General features: G+C 47.8%; 1 protein-coding gene across 2 annotated transcripts in view; it reads left to right on the forward strand.

Annotated features, from left to right (window-relative positions):
* OR6Q1 (olfactory receptor family 6 subfamily Q member 1) overlaps positions 1-19905 on the forward strand; it is an 83743-nt gene extending 63838 nt beyond the window's left edge. For both annotated transcript variants that reach the window (XM_070804308.1, XM_070804307.1), the window contains one exon: positions 12250-19905. In XM_070804308.1, coding sequence (XP_070660409.1) covers positions 13582-14535 — 954 coding nt within the window. In that variant the 5' untranslated portion in view covers positions 12250-13581 and the 3' untranslated portion in view covers positions 14536-19905. The remainder of the gene's footprint in view (positions 1-12249) is intronic.
* Positions 19906-20110: the final 205 nt, after the last annotated feature.

A 20110-nucleotide genomic window follows, 5' to 3' on the forward strand; every position in this document is an offset into this window, starting at 1 on the left:
CATATTGTTGATAAAAAGACACACCAGATCTTTTTTAGCTTTCTGATTTATATTGGAGTGTAGCCGATTAACAGTGTTGTGATACTTTCAGGTGGACAGCAAAGGGACTCAGCCACAGACATATGTGTGTCCACTCTCCCCCAAACTCCCCTCCACCCAGGCTGCCTCACGACACCGAGCAGAGTTCCCTGTGCTTTACGGTAGGTCCGTGTTGGTTATCCGTTTAAAATACAGCAGGGCACAGCAGACTTTGGTGCAGTCATCCCCATCAAGCCCTCATTCCGTCTCAGGCATAAGGACTCGTCCCTGTGGGCATTATCGGGAAAAGTGAAGGCTCCTTTGGCTCTGAGGTGGGCACTGTGCTCGGTCCCGAGTTTTCAAGCCTGCTCTAACCCAGACTGCTTTTTCTCACTGTGCCTGGTACCTAGTAATCCCCACCACATAATTAAGTTATGAATAATTTAAACGATAAAATGTAGTTAACACATCCCTACCATCTCTTTTTCCACCTTTTGGGAAACTTAAGAATGCAACCTTGAATCACTCTGAGTAAAGATGAAATAGATGACACAATAATAAAATATTTATAGCTGAACAATAATAAATGTGCTAAAATTAAAAAAAAATTGCTTGATGTAACTACAGTGGTGTCTAGAGGAAAATATACAGCTTAATTGTATTTGTTATAAATGAGAAAAATGAAAATAAATGTGGAGTCCACTAAAAAACAAAAAGAACAATGAAGTAGCTTATTAGTAGAAGAAGGGAAATAACAAATATAAGAGAATAAGTTAATTAATTAGACATTTAGAGAGGACACAAAACCAAAAACTTATTCTTTGAAAAAAGGAAAATAATGAAATAGTTAAAGAGGTAGTAAAACTCATCAAGAAATAGAAGACATGTATAGAAATAAGTAATAATAACAAAAAAAGGCTGGTCATCATCCAAGTTGTTAAATATTTTGAGTATCCCCCTGGATATAAAACAGAAGAGATATTATCAGTTAATGAGAAAGGATATTCTCAACATGAGGAAAAACTAAAATTTGATCTCTGCTTCATGGCATAAGCAAAGATTAAATCCAGGTATTTAATCCATATCAAAGACCTCAGTACAGAAAAAAAAAAAACCTAGACATTTTTAGGACAAGGTTGAGAACAAGAGCACAAACCATACAGGGGAAGACAGGTGCATTTCACGACATGAAACTTCATGGTGCTGCACAAAGCCCAAAGATTGGAAAACATTGACTGTATAACAAAGTATGTGCATTTAGAGAATACACAAAATTTCTACAAATAATTGAAAATGGTGTTGCTGCTGCTGCTGCTGCTGCTAAGTCGCTTCAGTCGTGTCTGACTCTGTGCGACCCCATAGATGGCAGCCCACCAGGCTCCCCCGTCCCTTGGATTCTCCAGGCATGAATACTGGAGTGGGTTGCCATTTCCTTCTCCAATGCATGAAAATGAAAAGTGGAAGTGAAGTTGCTCAGTCGTGTCCGACTCTTAGCGACCCCATGGATTGCAGCCTACCAGGCTCCTCTATCCATGGGATTTTCCAGGCAAGAGCACTGGAGTGGGGTGCCATTGCCTTCTCCTTAGGGAGAGCAAAAAATCAGAAACAAACGCCCTCCTGCAAGAGAACCAAGAGGAAATTATGCTTTTTTAATACCACAGAATATACATAGAAATTAAAGTGAATGAAACTAGAGATGCAAATATAACATAAAAAATGAAAAACAATGTTCTATGAGAAAAGCAAATTACAAAGTGATATATGGAGTTTGATACCATCTATGTACATTTTAAGGAAATGCAATTTGAAAATAATATAATGTTTATGGATAACAAATGGTATAAATCACGCCTGAGCAGGATGATGCCAAATACATGAGAATGGTTAGTTCTGAGGAAAGAGTGAGGGTGATGGCCTGGAGAAACGGAAAAGCAGGTTATAAATTGTGCGTGTACTTTAAAGATTTCTCTTTCTTTCTTCTAGCTAGCTATCTAGCTAGCATATATCAGCTATATATATATATATTTTTACAAAAAGACATCCTAAGTAAATATCGCTGTCTTAGTTCAGGCTGCTGTAACAATACCACTGACTAGGTGGTACACAAACAACAGAAATTGATTCCTAACAGTTCTGGAGGCTGGAAGTCTGAGATCAGGGAGTCAGTACGGTTGTGTCTGGTGAGAAAACTCTTTCCAGTTGCAGACTGCCAAATATTTGTTGTATCCTCAAATGGAAGGAAGAGGGCAAGAGAGCTTTTTGGAGCCCCCTTGTGAAAGAGAACTAATTGCATTCATTAGGATTCCATCTTCCTGACCAAATTACCCCCCAAAGATCCCAACTCCTAGTACTATCACATCGGACATTAGCATTTAACATATGGATTTTGGAGAGACACAAACATTCAGTCTGTAATAACTGCCAAAGGTCAATATTTGATAAAGCTAGGGAAGGGGCATACATTCATCACTGTATCATGTTCCTTCTTGAGTAAACATTTGAATAGATGGAAATATTTCATGATAAAAATGCATTAAAAAGAATACCTGCAAAAACACTAGCCCAGGCTTTGTTTCTGGATGTTGTTAAAGATGAAAAACATAATTTTGAGAAGTCTAAGTCTCTATTGTGAAATGAGAGCTGGATACGATGCTATGTGCATGCGTGCCTGCTGAGTCGCTCAGTTGTGTCTGACTCTTTGCAATCCCGTGGACTGTAGCCCGCCAGGCTCCTCTGTCCATGGGGATTCTCCAGGCAAGCATACTGGACCGGGTTCCCATGCCCTCCTCCAGGGACTCTTCCCGACCCAGGGCTGGAACCCACGTCTCCTGGGCTGGCAGGCAAGGTCTTTGGCACCAGCACCAGCTGGGAAGACTGTACAGTGCCACATACTTCATCGTGATGATGGAAAAATTAGAACTACCAGTGTACGTGTGTGTATGCGAAAGGTGCTCATCGTGTCCGACGCTCTGAGACCCCATGGACTATCCAGTCCGTGAATACTGGAGTGGGTAGCCTTTCTCTTTTCCAGGGGGTCTTCCCCACCCAGGGGTTGGACCCAGGTCTCCCGCACTGCAGGCGGATCCTTCACCAGCTGAGCCACCGCGGAAGCCCAGGAGTGGTCTCAGATCTCTTTTCAGAGGAACAGTGAAGACCTCAGCCTCACACTCACGTCTGTGTTCCTCTTCTTTTGTCAAAGAGTTGGTTCTGTTGATCATCCCCTCTGTGTCCTGGTTTTGGAGCTGGGCTATTTGATTCCTCAGCCCAGAGGAGACTAAAAGGAATATGATCATTCAAAGCCTCTTTTATTGCCCTGACAGAGGAGAATTCTGCCTTTAACCGCTCAGTTTCGGACTTCGGTGGTGTAAAACTGGGACAACCGATAGAACTTAAGGGGCGGGCGGGACGGGGTTGGTTTGCATTGTCAGGGCAGAGATGCTCTGGAAGGCGAGAGGGGAGGAGGGGGCAGACAGGAACCCGCAGGACCTGAATTTGAGAGCAGAATTTGACACCTGCCTCTGTTTCTTGGTTCTCCAGGCTGTTCCTCCCTCCTGAATGTCCCTGGGCTGCTGGCATGATGGTCTTCTTAATTGCTTAAAAAAAAAAAATCATTTATTTCTTTGGCTGTGCCAGGTCTTCCTTGCAGCCATGAGATCTTTGTTCCCATCTTTTCTGTGGCATGCGGGATCTAGTTCCCTGACCAGGGATCACACTTGGGCCCCCTGCATTGGGAGCTCAGAGTCGTAACCACTGGACCCCCAGGGATGTCCCCCTAATTAATTGCTTTTAATCAACCTAGTATGTTTGTGCAGAAGATGGTTTTTGTAGTCTTGGGAAGTAAGAGTCTCTGTCAGATTGGGTCTACTTGGGTCAGAACTGGAAAGGGGTTTTCCCAATGAGCACAGATACAGGTGTGCTACTGTTAAACATCCTCCCTGCCTAGAGAAGCCCAGAGTTTTATGTGCAACCGTCTCACGTCCACTGTTGGGTGAGCAGACCCTTGCTTCATTTATCTCTAAGCATGTCTTTGTCAGGTAGTATTTTCTTCCTGACTTTAGAGATGAGGAAACTGGCTCAGAGAGATTGACTTCCCCCAAGTAGCAGATCCATGCAGAGGCTTATGTGGGATACAAATCCAAGTCTATGATGTTTTACACTGAGCTAGGTTTGTGAGGTTGGGTAAAAGGGTAAGACTTGGTTAGTTGGGAAGATAGCTTTATTATTTAGTTAATAATAAATATTATTAACATTAAAACACCTGAAACATTAAGGCTGGACCCAAGTCATAGGCAATCAAGGAGAATGAGCCCATATGTATGCTAAAGAACTACTCAGCTCCAGAGTCCTGTTAACTTTGATTCCGCAGTCTCCTATAATCCAACAGTGGAGAAGAACATGGCAACCCACTCCAGTACCCCTGCCTGGGAAACCCCAGGGGCAGAGGACCCTGGAAAGCTGTGGTCCATAGGGTCACACAGAGTCAGGCATGACTGAAGTGACTTAGCTCTCAAGCACGCACGTTCAGGGTAAAAGTGACGCTCGGTCACAGCCTCTATGGGACTCTGGACTTCATGCGGGTTGAGGCTGGGTGTTTCACATCTGAATTGCACAGAGCCTGAACCAAACAGGCTATTCAGTCATACTCATTGTTATTAGTCTTGATTTTCCCCACCCGGGGATAAAGGGCATGTAGGTAGGTGGGTAAAACCCACCTAACCTAGTAGAGGAAGACCTCATTGTAACCTTGGTAAGTCTGGAACTCTTGAGATTTCATTTTACCCTACCCCAGAGTAGTCAGGGCTTCCCAGGCAGTGCTAGTGGTAAAGAACCCGCCTGTGAATGACAGAGACACAGATCACAGGGGTTCAACCCCTGCACTGGGAAGATCCTCTGGAGTAAGAAACGGCAACCCCCTGCAGTATTCTTTCTGGGCAATTCCATGGACAGAGGAGCCTGGCAGGCTATCGTCTATGGGGCCACAAAGAGTTGGGCATAACGAACAACTGAGCATGCACACAGAGTTGTCAGAGCCACAGACCGAGCCGGAGTCCAGCTGCCAGGCAACCTTCCTAGGTTGGCCCCTGTGGGTGTTTGTCCAGCTAGTCTACAAATCGGGCTCCCATATGGCTTTTGCGTGCCCCGTGGGGCAGGGTTTTCCATGATTCCTTGTCTTCTGTCCTTTGTTGTCTGAGTGCACTGAGCCTCCATGGAGAGCTGATCTCACAGGTCACCCCTGGGGAGTGAGAGGTACTGGGTCACCCTCGGGAGTGAGAGAGAGGTACGTACACGGGAGATGAGTTCTTTTATAGCTGGTGACAACTCCTGTTTCTTCCCTTTCCTGGTTCAGCTGGCGGGGGACCTCTGCCCCCTCTCTTTGGTTCAGAAAAGATGTGATCCTTGAACTGGGGATTCAGTGAGATCGAAGAGCCTGCCTCTGCCACCACCCCCGAGGTTCTGAGCACGTTGGGACCTGTGTGTTCTTCCTGGAGTACAAGCAGAGAGCTAGCAGGGGTAGGGAGTGACACTTCTGGAGATTCACGGGCATGGTGATGGGCTGGCTAGCTTCTGGTTGACATCAAGGCTGGGAACTAAGAAGCACAAAGCAAGCAGAAGGCGGCAAACGGAAAACTCATCGCCAACCAAAGAGACACCACACCTAGTCAAGAGCCTTCACACCAGGGTAACCCAATCTGCCTTCAGTTGCCCCAACCTGTCATCTCATCTTTTTTTCCTTCAAAAACTCCTTTACAGAGTCATTATGGTTTGGTTTATTTAAAAAATTTTAAAAATTGCTTTTACTGAGCATAATGCCTCACAATATTGTGCTGTTTCCTGCCATTCATCAACATGAATCGGCCACAGGAATACGTATGTCTCCTCCCTCGAGAGCCTCCCACCCCATCCCAGCCCTCGAGGTTGTCACAGAGCCCCCGTTTCAGCTCCCTGATTCATACAGCAAATTCCCACAGGCTCTATTTCACATATGGTAAAATATCTCTCCATTCCTCCCACCTTCTCCTTCCCCAGCTGTGTCCTTAGTCTGTTCACTGTGCTTTTAAATATCAATCTACTTCTCAAGTGAGGAAACCGAGGCACACAGAATTCAACTGATTTGCTTCAGCTCACATATAGTAGGGCTGTCAAGGGGCCCTTGGGGCTCTAGGCCCCCTTCATCTCTGCCTGCCCTCTCAAGATACCTCAAATAAACTACAGCATAAGCAAAAATCGATTTTCTTATTATTCAAGTGCAACTTCAAGGCCGTACCCAGGGCCCTACTGAGGTTGCCATCCCCAAGGCTTCCCCTTTTTTGAAATTCTGCAGTCATCATTAGACCATCAGGAATGGAATCAACATAATAAGAAGGGCTTCCTGGAGTCTGTCTTTAAAGCTTTCAAAGAGCCTGCACATTGACTATGCATTGATTCACATAATGTCCTGGGAGTCAGGAAGAGCAGGTATTATTCCTATTTGGGAGCTCAGAAAGCTCTGTCCACCTTGGATCCCTGCTGCTGCAGTGGGCTCTCTGGCTTGCCTTGGGACTGGGGTCTCTGCTGTATCTATGACTGGAGACCCTTCCCATTTCTTTGCTATGCCTCCGCTTCCCATCTGTCCCCTTCGTGAGGAGGCTGTCCGTGAGCAGCTTTGAGGGACGGGCCATGCCTACTCAGTTTTGAAGCAGCTGGAATAACGAGAGAACTCCCAGGTAACTGACCAGGTTTGGTTTCAGGAAAGCCAGCTGCCGCAGAAGTTGGTTCGGTGGAAGATGGTGGGCTGTGGTCAGATGGAGCTGTGTTCTCATCTGGACTCTGCCGCTTCCTAATTGTTGAAGCAGGGCTCGTGGGAACTCCACGCGGTGGGTGCCTCTCTGCAGCCACCTGGCAACTGGGGAAATTTAGGGCTTGGTGGAGAGAAGTTTGAGAACAGCTGATATAATACTGTTTTTTTGGAAACTTAAATTCAGGAGCTCAAATCTCTGCGACCCCATGGACTGTAACCTGCCAGGCTCTTCTGTCCATGGAATTCTTCAGGCAAAAATACTGGAGTGGGTAGCTATTTCCTTCTCCAGGGGATCTTTCTGATCCAGGGATCAAACCCTTGTCTCCTGCGTTGAAGGTGGATTCTTTACTGTCTGAACCACTAGGGAAGCCCTAAAATTAAATCTAGTAGCTAAGAAAAGAAATTATACGCAGAAGTCAACTCCACTTGATTCTCACCCCAGGCCAGTTGAGGGTAGGCTGCTCCAGCACACGGGCTTTGACTGGCGGGAAGGTGCTCTTCCATAAATGCTGGTGGGCTTCCTCCCTCTCCCCCATTCCCTTCAACGGGTGGCTGGACTTGGAAAGGAAACAGCTCTCTGGCTCAGCAGAATGCTCTGCGTGGGTATCCAATTGTTTTTACTACAATTTATTTACATGTACAATTATTTAATGTACAATTTATTACAAATAAATATCGGTGTATTTATTGCACTCAGACTGCATCCAGGGACTCTGTGGCTCTGGCAACACAGTGATGAACAAACAGACACAGGCATGGTCTTCAAGGGGCTTCCTTGCATGCGCGGTGTTATAGTCAGGCAAACAAATATCTAACCTATGACAATGAAGCCATGACCAAAAGTATCAAGGCACTCAGCCGGTCAGAGAGTGACGGGAGCTGCATTTTCAGATGGGTGGTCAGAAAGGGTCTCTTTGTTTAGGAGAATTGAAGGAAGCGCAGGAGGAAACCATGCAGAAGGGCAGAGGGGCTGAAGTAAGAGCAAAGGCCCTGAACTTTCACTTAATGCTACTTCCTTCCATCTTTAGACCAGCCCTGCAAATTGATACATATTATGCCCTCCATTGGAGGACAGAAAAAAGGGAAGCCCAGCAAGACGAGGAACTTTCTCCAAAATGCAGCCAGGGTGGGGCCAGGATCAAGTTCATCTTCTCTGACTCTGAAGACGGTGCTGTGAACTCAGGGGGCTGTGTGCCTGAAAGTGGGGTGAGTGTTGCTGCCCCCTGCAGGGACCCAGAGCAGAGAGGGGGCGGGGAGCAGAGCTCGCAGCTCCTGCCCGTCTGGTAGCCCCTTCCGTCTGCCTCTCGCCCCCAGCACCCCCACTGCCTGCTCCCCGTGGCTCGGTCGCTGTTTTCTGAAATCGTTGTCTGGTCTTAGTATGCTCCTTTTCCAAGTCATTTCTCCCCTGGGGCCCCGTCTCCCAGAGGCTGGGTAGAGAGAACCGGAACAGGGGGAAATCTAGCCTCTCCCACCCGGCTCATCACGCAGCTGCGCCAGCCGACAGCTGCAGGGACCCATCTTAGCTTCCCTGCGTGGGCTCCAAACTGTTTTTCCATATGTGTCAGGGACAGCCTCAGCCAAGGGGGCAGCACCTTTGCAGCACACTAAGTCAGCTCAGGTTCTGGGGTGGCCTTCACTCTTGGTTCAGAGGTGGTTCCCTGTGACCCTCTCCTCCCAGTGGGGGCCGTTTTTCCCCGGCCCGGCACCCGGTTGACAACGTTCTCTCAGCCTCGGAGAGGAAGCCGGGCCGGTTCATAAGCCTGGTGGTCTCACTGGGTTCCCCGCGGGTGGCTGGAGCCCAAGGGGTTCTTCCAACCAGTCCCCGAGGCGCAGAGAAGCGAACCTTACTGCCAGGGCCGGCGGTGAGGGGCGCAGGTGCGTCATTTGGTGACGTGAGATGGCAGAGGGAGACGGCACGGCGCGCGTGTGCATGTGTGTGCGTGTGTATGTGCATGCGCGCACATGTGCATGCGTGTGCACGTGCATGTGCGTGTGTGCGGGCACGCGTTTGTGTGTGCGAGTGTGCATGTGTGTGCGTGTGTATGTGCGTGCGTTTATGTGTGCGTGCACATGTGCGTGCACGTGCGTGTGTGCGGGCACACATTTGTGTGTGCGCGAGTGTGCATGTGTGTGCGTGTGCATGTGTGTGCACACGCATGTGCATATGTGCGGGCACGCGTTTGTGTGTGTGCGAATGTGCACGCGCATACATGTGCGCGTGCGTGTATAAGCGTGCATGTGTATGTGCGTGCATGTGTGCACGTATGTGTGTGCATGTGCGTGTGTGTGCGTGTGTGCATGCATGTGTGTGTGTGTGCCGAAAGCACACACGTGTCTATCAGATGCACTGGGACTTGAGTCCCATCTTTCCCGCTCACTGTCTGGCTCTTCATAGGAGTTTGACGACTCCCGTTCCTGGAGGTGTGACTGGTTTTCCTCAGGGAGCCAGGCTCCTTGTGCGGTTCTGTTGTCCCTGAGGTCTGAGCTAAGTGTACGGAACTAAGCCGGTGAATAGGGAAGGAGTTAGCCTGCAGAGAGGGGGCAAGGCACACCTGCTTCTTAAAAATCCCAGCCCGGCTCAAGAGGGAGGGGATACATGTAAAGATACAGCTGATTCATGTTGTCGTACAGCAGAATGTAATATAACATTGTAAAGCGATTATACTCCAATTAAAAAAAAGTAAAATCACACACACACATCAGTTCAGTCAGTTCAGTGCAGTCACTCCGTCGTGTCTGACTCTTTTCGACCCAATGGACTGCAGCATGCCAGGCCTCCCTGTCCATCACCAGCTCCCGGAGTTTACTCAAACTCATGTGCATTGAGTCGGTGATGCCACACACACGTCCCAGCCCCCAAATGAAATACATCATTGTCTGGAGGCAAAGAAGGTGGGGATGTAGCCCCTGGCCTGGCTGCCAGCTATCAGCAGCTCACGGTGAGGAAGGGAAAGTGTGGGCCTTTGCTGTGAGCATGTGCTTAAAATATCCTGCTGTTTGACTTCCTCCACCAGCAGCTGAGTAATAAAAGTTGTGCTTTCAAGGTAACATCTGGATTTTATGCAGGCCCCCACAGGTTCTGGCATCCTATCTCTAAGCAATGGATCAGAGAACTGAGACTATTATAAGGCAACACCTGCTCTGTGCCAGGTCCATGGTGGATGCTGGGGCACCTGTTCTCTGCCTGAATGCCCCTCTGGTACAGCTGGCACAGAGCTGGTATCCTGTGCATTTTGGTGGTCTGATCTGCATACACATCTGGAGGAATGAGAAAAGTCTTCCTACTAAATAATGAGACTATCAAACCTGAGTCACACCAGGAAGGCTGGCAAGATTTAGAAATAATACTAACAATTCATGGATGAGGCAACCAAGCTGGTGAGTTGCAGGGACAGGGCGTGATCCCGGATCTGCTGGACTCTAAATCTTGCGCTTTTAATGACTACAGAAAAGAATGAACATTTCTGAAAAGCTTTACTATGAAGGCAGGTTTCTACAGCATCTGTGTGCAGTAAGGGAAGACATTTGGGAAGGGTGAGCACTGCGCCCAGGATGCTACATTGTAAGCCAAGTTGCAAAGGGGCGAAGTGTGCAGGAAGGGTGTTCTGAAATTTCCTGGAGTCAGCAGAGGCACGAAGCATCTTGGGCTGCAGTGCAGTTATTTGTTCAGGAAACCAGCGTTTACAGATGCTCCCCTGCACCCTCACTGTGGGGAGGTCGGAGCCCGGATTTAGGCGTGGTGAAGATACACACAGGAATCTGAAGACTTTGACCTTCTTTCTTTCTGATTTTGTATCTCTACAAGCTTTCATTGCCAGGAAATCATGAAATGTTGATGCCAGAGGGAACCTGGCATCAATTATTTTTTAGAGGAAAAGAGCGAGGGTTTTAGACCTTGGCAAACCTGGATTCAAATTCCAGTTCAGGCATTTGTAACCACAGGCCAAACATGATTTGTTTTCCTCCAAAGGTTCAGTGGTATTGACTCATGTGTCCGCGGTCACACCACTGGTATGTAATGCTTTTTGTTATCTACTGCTGTTCAACAAACCGCTGCAAAGCTTAGTGGCCGACAGAAACGGTGTTCAGTTATTGAGTTCACAAATCTGCAACTTGGGGAAGGCCCAGCAGGTAATGCTGGTGTCAGCTGGGCCAGCCTGTCCGGGGCTGGAGGGTCCATGCCTCAGATGACTCTCTCGCCTGGCTGGTGTGCGGTGTCGGTGGTGAGTGGGAGGTCAGGGCCGGCGCTGAGGACTGAGTCCCTCCCCACCGGAGCCTTGCCACAGACTGGGCTTCCTCATGCCATGGGGGCTGGGCTCCAGGAAGCAGGCAGAGGAAGCCGGTGTTAAGGCCTGGAAACCGCCACAGCATCGCTCCCATCCTTCTCTGCTGTAACGCGCTTCCCTGGTGGCTCAGACGGTAAAAAGTCCACCGCAGTGTAGGAGACCCAGGTTTGATCCCTGAGTCAGGAAGATCCCCTGGAGAAGGGAATTGTTACGCGCTCCAGTATTCTTGCCTGGAGAATCCCGTGGACAGAGGGGTCTGGCGGGCTACAGTCCGTGGGGCTGCCAAGAGCTGGACGTGCCTGAGTGATGAGGCTTACACACTTGCTGTTGTGAAGCAGCCACAACACTCAAACTGAAGGGGAGCAGCCATTGACCCCACCTTTTCCTCTCTTTTCAAAAAGCGTTAAAAAATGTTTTTTAAATGAAAAACATTAAACAATTTTTTAAATTTTAAATTAAACATTTAATTGGAGGATAATTGCTTTACAGTGTGGTGCTGGTTTCTACAGTACAGCAATGTGGAGCAGTGATCTGTACACATACATGTCCTTCCCCATGAGCCCCCTCCCAGCCCCGTCCCACCATCCGGGTCATCGCTGAGCACCGAGCCCAGCTCCTGGGCTCCACAGCAGGTTCCCACTGGCCGTCTATTTCACGCGCGGTCGGGTATATATGTCAGCCCTACTCTCTCAGTCTGGCCCAGCCTCTTCTTCCCTCCGTGTGTCCACAAGTCTGTTTTCTGCGTCTGCATCTCCACTGCTCCCTGCAAATAGGTTCCTCGGTACCATTTTTCTAGATTCCACATATATGCGTTAATATATGACATTTTTCTCTTTTGGACTGACTTCACTCTGCATGACAGAATCTGGGTTCATCCACATCTCTATAAATGACGTGGTTTCGTTCCTTTCTATTGGTCCCACTTTCTAGTGGGAAGAGTGTCCAAGAGCTTTGGAATGGCCGCTCTTCTCCACTGGTCTCCCCCACTCCAGACCTGCTTCAGCACAGCGCACTAACTCCCCCCTTCTCTGCATCACTCCTGTGCTGAGAACTCCTCAAGGCGCTCTGTTACCCTTTGCCTTCCTCTTAACTTGGTTACTTCATGATGTTGTCCTAGCCTGCTTCTCAAGATCAGTGAAGTCGTTTTTCCTCTATGATCTATTTCAGGATAAAGAAAGAAAGAAAGTGAAGTCACTCAGTTGTGTCCGACTCTTTGCGACCCCATGGACTGTATCCCACCAGGCTCCTCCGTCCGTGGGATTCTCCAGGCAAGAATACTGGGGTGGGTTGCCATTTCCTTCTCCAGGAGATCTTCCTGATCCAGGGATTGAACCCAGGTCTCCGGTGCTGTAGGCATACGCCTTACTGTCTGAGCCACCAGGGAAGTCCAACATTAAAAAACATTCCAGAATAAAGTCAACATTAAAAAATTCCCCATGGTATGTATGTATGTACTTTTATTGAGGCATAGGTGATGTCCAGTATTATATGTTCAAGTGTGCAACATAGGGACTCACAATGTAAAGGCTGTATTTCATTTATAGTTTTTATAAAACACTGGGCATATTTCTTGTGCTATATCCTATAGAGATAAATAAGCTGTCTAACTTCGTAGCTTATTTATTTTATACCTGGTAGCTTGTAAATCCCCTACCCCTACCCTGCCGCTCTCTGCTTCTCTCTCTGCGTGGGTAACCACTAGTTTGATCTCTACATCTGTGAGTCTGTTTTGTTTTGTTGTATTCATTCATTTGCTTCATTTTGATTCCACATATAAGTGATGACATGCAGCATTTTTCTTTCTCTGACTTATTGCACTAAGCATGATACTCTAAGTGTCCACCAACAGATGAATGACGTGTGTTCCACACACACAGTGGAACAGTCTTCAGCCATAAAAAAGAACGAAAATCTGCCATTTGCACCAATATGAATGGACTTGAAGGGTATGAACCCCTAGTATTTATTAACCCAATCATGATAAATACTTTAGAGGGATTATCCAATTTGAATTTTCACCGCAACCCTGTTAGCTGGGTTCTTTTGTATTTGAAGTCAGGAATGCTTAACCGGGAAGCTGAGCTGTTAACTCCCACGGTAAACCACGTCCGGTGGAAGTTTCCCAGACGCAGGTTGTTCTCGCTGAGGTCCGAGATTTTATCCTTTTTCTGTGTCTTCTCTTTTATCTCACCAACTTATTTTTCAGGTTCCAATTTAGCCAGCCCTTCCTCCAGGAAGACTTCCCTGATTCTTGAAGACAGGTTGCACTCCCCATTAATATTCCGTCTTATTTCCATCTACCACTTTTCACTTTGTCCTGAAGTTTCTGGAACCCCTCACAGGCTATACATTGTCTTTCTTTCTTTCTTTTTTTTTTTTTTTTGAGTTCAGGGCAGCGTCTTGATTTATTTTCCTCTCCGGAAGTGAAAGATCCATCAGTCCAGTATCTCAGTTTCTCCCGAGTTGTCCTTACCTACGAGGCTATGAGAGCCCCCAGTTATGCAGCCCGACACCGCCAACCAGACCCACACGGCGGAGTTTGTCTTGGTGGGCTTCGCTGAGCTGCGTGAGACGCGCCTCTTCCTCTTCTCGCTCTTCCTCACCACGTACCTGCTCACCTTGGTGGAGAACTTGGCCATCATCGTGCTGGTGGGCTTGGACCCCCGCCTCCATAGGCCCATGTATTTCTTCCTGACGCACTTGTCCTGCCTTGAAATCGGGTACACTTCGGTCACGGTGCCCAAGATGCTGGCAGGCTTCCTTGGGGTGGCTGGAAGCCAGAGGATCTCCTACGCAGGCTGCCTCACTCAGCTTTTCGTCTTCACCTTCCTCGGCGCCACCGAGTGCTTCCTGCTGGCCGCCATGGCCTACGACCGCTACCTGGCCGTCTGCCTGCCTCTCCGGTACGCGGCCCTGGTGTCCTGGGGGGCTTGCGTCCGCCTGGCAGCCGCCTGTTGGCTGGGGGGCTTCCTCAGCCCCGTGTTGCCCGTCTACCTCATGTCCCGACTGAGGTTTTGTGGCCCCAACGTCATCGACCACTTCTTCTGTGACGCCTCGCCGCTGCTGGCCCTGGCCTGCTCGGACGTCTCCCTGAAGGAGACTGCAGACCTCCTGGTCTCCCTGGCTGTGCTCCTGGCCTCCTCCGCGGTCATCGCCGCGTCCTACGGCCGCATCGTCTGGACACTGCTTCGGATCCGCGCGGCTGCAGAGCGCAGAAAGGCCTTCTCCACCTGCGCGGCCCACCTGACCGTGGTGAGCCTCTTCTACGGCACTCTCTTCTTCATGTACGCCCGCACCAGAGTGGCCTCTTGCATCAGCTTCAACAAGGTGGTGTCCGTCTTCTACTCCATCGTCACGCCCATGCTCAACCCCCTCATCTACAGCCTTCGAAACCGAGAGGTGAACGCAGCTCTGGGAAGAGCCTTCTCCTGCAGGTCTTGGAAAGGTCAGTGAGGAGGCAGGTGTTGGGTGGGGTGCAGGATCCTTGCCTAGCTTTTTATAAGGAGAGTGGTGAATACTCTGGAAGGGAACAGAGGCCTAGGAGGCACGAGTTATGGATTCAGTTCAGTTCAGTTGCTCAGTCGTGTCCGACTCTTTGCTACCCCATGGACTGCAGCACGCCAGGCCTCCTTGTCCATCACCAACTCCCGGAGTTCACTCAGACTCATGTCCATTGAGCTGGTGATGCCATCCAACCATCTCATCCTCTGTCGCTCCCTTCTCCTTCTGCCTTCAATCTTTCCCAGCATCAGGGTCTTTTCCAGTGAGTCAAGTTCTTTGCATCAGGTGGCCAAAGGATTTGAGTTTCAGCTTCAGCATCAGTCCTTCCAATGAATATTCAGGACTGATTTCCTTTAGGATGGACTGGTTGGATCTCCTTGCTGTCCAATGGACTCTCGAGAGTCTTCTCCAACACCACAGTTCAAAAGCATCAATTCTTTGGTGCTCAGCTTTCTTTATAGTCCAACTCTCACTTCTATACACGACCACTGGAAAAACCGAAACTTTGACTAGACGGACCTTTGTTGATAAAGTGATGTCTCTGCTTTTTAATGTGCTGTCTAGGTTGGTCGTAACTTTCCTTCCAAGGAGTAAGCGTCTTTTTGTTTCACGGCTGCATCACATCTGCAGTGATCTTGGAGCCCAGAAAAATAAAGTCCCGCACAGTTTCCACTGTTTCCCATCTATTTCCATGAAGTGATGGGACCAGATGCCACGATCTTCGTTTTCTGAATGCTGAGTTTTAAGCCAGCTTTTTCACCCTCCTCTTTCGCTTTCATTAAGAGGCTCTTCAGTTCTTTGCTTTCTGCCAAAGGGTGGTGTTATCTGTGTATCTGAGGTTACTGATATTTCTCCCGGCAGTCTTGACTCCAGCTTGTGCTTCATCCAGCCCAACGTTTTTCATGATGTACTCTGCTTATAAGTTATGGATTGTGTATTAAAGTAAAATGCTACTTCTGCTATGACAAGAAACTCCTAATGATATTAGCTTAAGAAGGAAGGAGACTTCCTCTTTACTGCCAGAATCCGAGGTGCATGCTCCATGTTGGTGGCTGGTTCTGCTCAAGAGGCATTTGAGGATCCGGGTTCCTTGTATCTTTCTGTTTTTTGTGGAGGAAGCTCTCTGCCTCCAGTCAGAACCACATGCTTCTCTTTCTCATCACTTCTTCTTTTCCTTTTTTAATAAATTGATCCAAGTATTTTTATTTAATTTTTTCTTTTTAAACCCTTTTATTGTGAAATATAAAACACAGAGAGGAGGGACGTCTCTGATGGGCCAGTGCTTAAGACTTCACCTTCCAAGGCAGGGGGTGAGTATTTGATCTCTGGCCGAGAAGCTAAGCTCCCATATGCCTTGTGGGTGAAAAACCAAAACATAAAACAGAAGCAGTATTGTAACAAATTCAATACAGATTTTTAAAAGGATCCACAGAAAAAATCTTTAGAAAAGACATTTAGGAAAGTGAATACAACATAACCATATAGCTTAACGGATTATATAGTGACCAGCAGGTTAATACACTGAATACTAAATCCAGAAATTAACCATCACGGGTACCCACAGCGCTGGGAAAGATCGAAGGCAGGAGGAGAAGGGGACGACAGAGATGAGATGGTTGGACCACATCACTGACTCGATGGACGTGAGTTTGAGTGAACTCCGGGAGTTGGTGATGGACAGGGAGGCCTGGCGTGCTGCAGTCCATGGGGTTGCAAAGAGTCGGACGCGACTGAGTGGCTGAACCGAACTGGTGCCCCCAAAACCTGCCCTCAGCATACCTCTTCCCAATCATAGTCTCCTCTTCCCCCAAATGGTAACCACTATTTAGACTTCCATACTTATCTTACCTTTTCTCTTCTGAGAGTTTAAAACCTAAGAAAGCAAACCTCAACGCTATACGGCTCACCTTGAACAATGCTTAGGGGCACTGACTCTCCACATGGTCAAAAGTCAAAGTATAACTTACAGCTGGCCCTCTGTATGCAAGGTTCCTCGGTAACCATGCTTCTGTTATTTTTATTAAAATCTTTTGGGGTACAGTTGAGTCACAAAGTTGTGTTACATTCAGGAGCAGAGCACAGTGAATCAGTCACACATGAACATATACCCCCTCTTTTTCAGACTCTTTTCCTGTATCGGCCGTTACAGAGTACTGAGCAGAGCTCTCTGTGCTGTGCAGCACGTCCTTGCTAATTATCTACTTTTTCTGCAGTAGTATGTATGTGTCAGTCTTGAAAGTGAAGGTGAAGTTGCTCAGTCATGTCTGACTCTTTGTGACCCCATGGACTGTAGCCCACTAGGCTCCTCTGTCCATGGAATTCTCCTGGCAAGAATACTGGAGTGGATGGCCGTCTCCTTCTCCAGGGGACCTTCCCGACCCAGGGATCGAACTCAGGTCTCCCACACTGCACGTCAGTCTTAACCTCCTAGTTTATCCTCCCCATCCCCTGGTAACCGTGAGTTTATTATCTACCTATGTTAACTCTATTTTTGCTTCTTTGCATCTTTAGGGTCAACCTCCCCTTGGATGTTGGCAAACTAAGGCCAATCCATTCCAGCTCTGATTTACAGCAACCTGTGAGCTAAGAATAGTTTTTAAACTTTAAATGGCTGATCACAAATCAAAAGTAGAATACTATTTCATGACATGTAAACATTTTATAAGATTAAAATTTCAGTGTCTGTAAATCAAGTTTCACTAGAACTCAATCATACTTATGTATTGTCTAGGCTGCTCTTGTGCTCCAGGGACAGGTGTGAGTCATGACAGAGACCATTTGCCAATACCCAGGGGCTTTCTTACTCCTTCCATGACCAACATTTGGTCCCGCTGGAGAAGAAGGGTGGTGTTGCTGTTCAGTCACTAAGTCGTGTCTGACTCTTTGTGACCCCAAGGACTGCAGCATGCCAGGCTTCCCTGTACTTCACTGTCTCCCAAAGTTTGCTCAAACTCATGTCAGTGATGCCATCCAACCATCTAATCCTCTGTCTTCCCCTTATCCTCCTGCCCTCAATCTTTCCCAGCATCCCATCTCAACTTTTCCAATGAGTCAGCTCTTTGCATCAGGTGGCCAAAGATCAGAGCTTCAGCTTCAGAATCAGTCCTTCCAATGAATATTCAGGATTGATCTCCTTTAGGATTGACTGATTTGATCTTCTTGCAGTCCAAGGGACTCTCAAGAGTCTTCTCCAGCACCACAGTTTGAAAGTGTCAACTCTTTGGTGCTCAGCCTTCCTTATGGTCTAACTCTCACATCCATACATGATTACTGGAAAAACCGTAGCTTTGGCTATACAGACCTTTGTGGGCAAAGCGATGTCTCTGCTTTTTAATATGCTGTCTAGGTTTGCCACGGCTTTTCTTCCAAGGACCGAGAAGGGTGAGGATACAGCACAGAGGGGACACAGCTCACCTCTTAGTTTTTCCACTAGATGTGGCAATCATCATTTTTACAGACCTTTCTTGGTGAGAAGTTAGCCACAGGTCACGTGTAATTGCAAGGTGGCACAATGGCAAATGATCCACCTGCAGTGCAGGAGACGCAAGAGACGAGGGTTCAGTCCCTGGGTCAGGAAGATCCCCTGGAGGAGGGAATGGCAACCCATTCCGATATTCTTGCCTGGAAAATCCCATGGGCAGAGGAGCCTGGCGGGTACAGTCTATGGGGCCGCAAAGAGTCAGGCACGACTGAGCACACACAGAAGAGCTGTGCGAGCCTTACTGAATTCGTTTTGTCAGCTCCACCTTAGGCCTGCAGTCCAACCCCACCCGCACTTCCATGTGACTCAGCTTTAGCCTACTCACAAGGAATGCACCCAAGTAAGGTAAGTTCCCTATCAACTTTTACTCTTGCGTTCATCTGAGATGAAAATCAAAAGCATGCCTTTTGCTGACGCAGATGGTTAATGACCGTGGAAATGCAGGGAAAAACTCCTGATCCTGGTGAGGCAGACATGTTTCTCCCTAGCGGTCGATTCTATTTTTAGCTTTGGCCCCTTTAAATTCCCCTGTACCCCTTTTGGTGAAGTGCGGTGCAGCTGCAAATGCCTCGGGATCTTCATCCACCCGACCCTGCCTGTCTGTGAGTCACCAACAATAAATTCCAGAATTGCACTCTGTGTGGTTGCCTGCTTCGATTTTTGGTCTCAAAGTTCCTTCTCAGTTCAGAGCTTATGAGGCAATATCTCTGCCTCCCAGCAAGAGTCCACAGGTGGGCAGACAAATGCCTGCTGCAATTTGGTTACTGTGGGAAAAGGGGTGAACACATTTTGGTAGACAACCAGCAGTTTCTGAAGTCCCCAGAATCACATGACCTATGTACTTATCTTCTTTGTATCTACGTTTTCTTATTTGAAATATAGACCAAGGAACTCCCTGGTGGTCCAGTGGGTAGGATGGAGCACTTTCACTGCTGGGGTCCAGGTTTGATCCCTGGTTGGGGAACTAAGAACCCACATGTTATGAGGTGAGACCAAAAAAAGGAAAAAAAAAAAAGAAATATAGACCAAGCCTCTTGCTCTACCAACCAAGTGGATCTTCTTCTATGGTTCCATATTCTTTTTATCCCTTGCAGTTGTGCCGGGATTCCCACTTCTTTTTTTCAGGCTTTTCAGACTTTGGTTAGTCTCTTACTTTTCAGTTTTCATGTTCCAAGCCCATGGCAGCTGATTCCTAAGTCACATTTGTCAAAATGCTGACTTGGACTGTGGGATGCTACAACTCTCTCTCTCTAGACAGAGTCTTCTTATTTAATCTATATGCTTGTTTCCTTTGTGACTTCATCTTCATTGGCCCAAATAAAATTATTGGCTGGCCATAGACAAGATAAAAGCATTTTCAAAAATCAATTTTATGTATTTATTTTTGGTTGTCTCATTGTAGTGGCTTCCCTTGCTGAGCATGGGCTCTCGAGTGCTTGAGCTTCAGCAGTTGCGAGGGGGCTCAGTAGTTGCAGTTCCTGGGCTCTCGAGCACCAGATCAATGGTTGTGGCTCACAGGCTTAGTTGGTCCATGGCGTGTGGGATCTTCCCAGATCGGGACAAACTCATGTTTCCTGCATTGGCAGGCAGATTCTTTACCATTGAGCCACCAGGGAAGCCCCAAGATGAAAGCATTTTGAACCTCCTTTGGCAGGAACTTAAGATGAGTCTCTTTGCCCAGAAACATGGAGGCCTTGACATTCTGTGTAGCACTGTCCAGCAACACCCCTCCCCAAGGACCGCCAAGAGCACCATCATTTAACCAGAAGGTGCCCAGTTCCTGTGGGATGCCTCAGGGGCCTCGTGCTCTCACGGAAGTGGAGTGTTCATTGTCTTTTATACCAGGGTTTTAAAAAAAAATAATTTTATTTGCTTGTTTATTTTACTTTTGGCTGTGCTGGGTCTGCTTTGCTGCGGGGCTGCTCACCAGTCGTGGTGCACGGGCTTCTCACTGCAGTGGCTTTTCTCGTCCGTTCGTTTTGGAGCACAGGCTCTAGGGTGTGTGGACTTTCGTGGTTGAGGTCCGTGGGCTCAGTAGTTGAGGCT

This window comes from Bos indicus, chromosome 15 (genome assembly GCF_029378745.1).
Source record: "Bos indicus isolate NIAB-ARS_2022 breed Sahiwal x Tharparkar chromosome 15, NIAB-ARS_B.indTharparkar_mat_pri_1.0, whole genome shotgun sequence".
Classification (NCBI taxonomy): Eukaryota; Metazoa; Chordata; class Mammalia; order Artiodactyla; family Bovidae; genus Bos; species Bos indicus.